At 41.8% G+C, this 2,058-nt stretch overlaps 1 protein-coding gene across 1 annotated transcript; it reads left to right on the forward strand.

Moving 5' to 3' along the window:
• The first annotated feature begins 243 nt into the window (after window positions 1-243).
• Window positions 244-1,161, forward strand: LOC131519682 (olfactory receptor 8S1-like). The gene has a single exon (XM_058742965.1). The coding sequence runs from the start codon at window positions 244-246 to the stop codon at window positions 1,159-1,161; it is 918 nt and encodes a 305-aa protein (XP_058598948.1).
• The last annotated feature ends 897 nt before the right edge of the window (window positions 1,162-2,058 follow it).

Raw genomic sequence — 2,058 nt, forward strand, 5'->3', positions numbered from 1 at the left:
ATTAAAAGGAAGAACAATAAAAGTGGACAGGGAGTTGATCTAGGGTTGGAATCCTGTAGAAAAGCTTATTTCAGATTTTAGGAAATCTAGAGACTTAAGGAAGTTTATCATTTCAGAGCATAAATTTTTGAGTAGGTATGAAACTTTCTGAGTGGAGAAGAACATTAAAACACTTGAATATTTGTTAGAAGAAGAGGCTTTATCTGATTTATTTCTTACATTCTAAAGGAAATATTGAAGGCAATGAGAAACCACAGTGTTGTTTCTGAGTTCATCCTCTTCGGGCTGTCTGCTGACCCCCAGATCGAGGCTCTCCTCTTTGTAGTGTTCCTTGTTATTTACCTCCTGACCCTGATGGGGAACCTGACGCTGCTGCTGGTGATTAGGGCTGATTCTTGCCTCCATACCCCCATGTACTTCTTCCTGGGACAGTTGTCCTTCCTGGATCTCTGCCACTCCTCTGTCACTGTGCCCAAGCTGTTGGAGAACCTCCTGTCTGAGAAGAAAACCATCTCAGTAGAGGGCTGCCTGGCTCAGGCCTTCTTTGTGTTTGCCACTGGGGGCACTGAATCCTGCCTACTCACTGTCATGGCCTATGACCGCTATGTTGCCATCAGCTCCCCTCTGCTCTATGGCCAGATGATGAACAGACAATTGTGTATGGGGCTGGTGTGGGGCTCATGGAGCATGGCTTTTTTGGATGCTCTTATCAATATCCTTGTAGCTCTCAATTTAGACTTCTGTGGGGCTCAAAATATATACCACTTCAGCTGCGAACTGCCTTCTCTCTACCCTTTGTCTTGCTCTGATGTGTCTGCAAGTTTTACTGCCCTGCTCTCCTCCAGCCTCCTGCATTTCTTTGGAAATTTCCTCTTGATATTTTTCTCCTATGTTTGCATTTTGTTCACCATCCTGAGTATCAATGCTACCACAGGCAGAAACAAGGCCTTCTCCACCTGCTCCTCCCACCTCACTGCAGTGATCTTCTTTTATGGCTCAGGATTACTCCGCTATCTCATGCCAAATTCAGGATCCACTCAAGAGTTAATCTTCTCCTTGCAGTACAGTGTGGTCACTCCTATGCTGAATCCTCTCATCTACAGCCTAAAGAACAAAGAGGTGAAGGCAGCTGTGAGAAGAATTTTGAGAAAACGTGTCTAGCGTTCTAATTGATAGACTACAAAATCAGAACGATGCGGGAAGAAATGAATAGAACCACAATAAATAGTGCATGAATATTAAGGAGAATTTTCTGATAATCATGATTTGCAAGATACCTTACATTGTTTCTTTAAAATGCTCAAGAAAAGGTGGGATTATTTTCTTGGAATGATAGTTGTTCTGTCCTAGTCAGAGGAAAATGGATGGATAAACCTCTTGTCTTACAATTTTTCTTACAAAATATTTAATTTATTATAGACAGTAAGGTAGACTTTGTTATTGCCTGCTTAAACTATCTTTACTATCCTTCCAGTAACTAAACTCCGTGTTGTTCAGTATAGTTCTAGAGAGACTGTTAATTATGGTGTCCCCAAATCCTCTTTCCTCCCCCACTCATTATTCACTCATTCTTCCTGAGACAGTGGCTGGTATAGGAATGAGCACATGGTCAGTGCCAGACCATCCATTCCCTTAGAAATTTTAATCTTGAGGATAGATTCAGAGAGACAGAGGTCAGCCTTTCTCTTTGCAGCACTCTGATAGCCTATCCCAGTGCCTCTGCTGCTAAGATCACTGTTATCCTAGATTCTGTACTTTCAAGGAAGATTGATAAACGAATTATATTAAAAGCACGTGATTAGATATTTGCATCATGTCAGGTACTGTGCTAAGTATTGTACATATATTATCTCACTTAAATACCCCAACAAATGCTTTGGGTAAATACTTTAGTTGTCCTTGTTCAGAAAAGAGAACGTGGACTCAGAGAGGTAAGTGATGGGGGTGGAATTTGGAATCAAATAGACTTACCCCAAGCCTGTTTTCTTTACTACCTTGACACACTGACTGCCCCTTTGGTGCTATGAGCTACCCCAGACCCAGTTCATGAATTTCCCT

The sequence above is a fragment of the Neofelis nebulosa genome, chromosome 8 (genome assembly GCF_028018385.1).
Source record: "Neofelis nebulosa isolate mNeoNeb1 chromosome 8, mNeoNeb1.pri, whole genome shotgun sequence".
Classification (NCBI taxonomy): domain Eukaryota; kingdom Metazoa; phylum Chordata; class Mammalia; order Carnivora; family Felidae; genus Neofelis; species Neofelis nebulosa.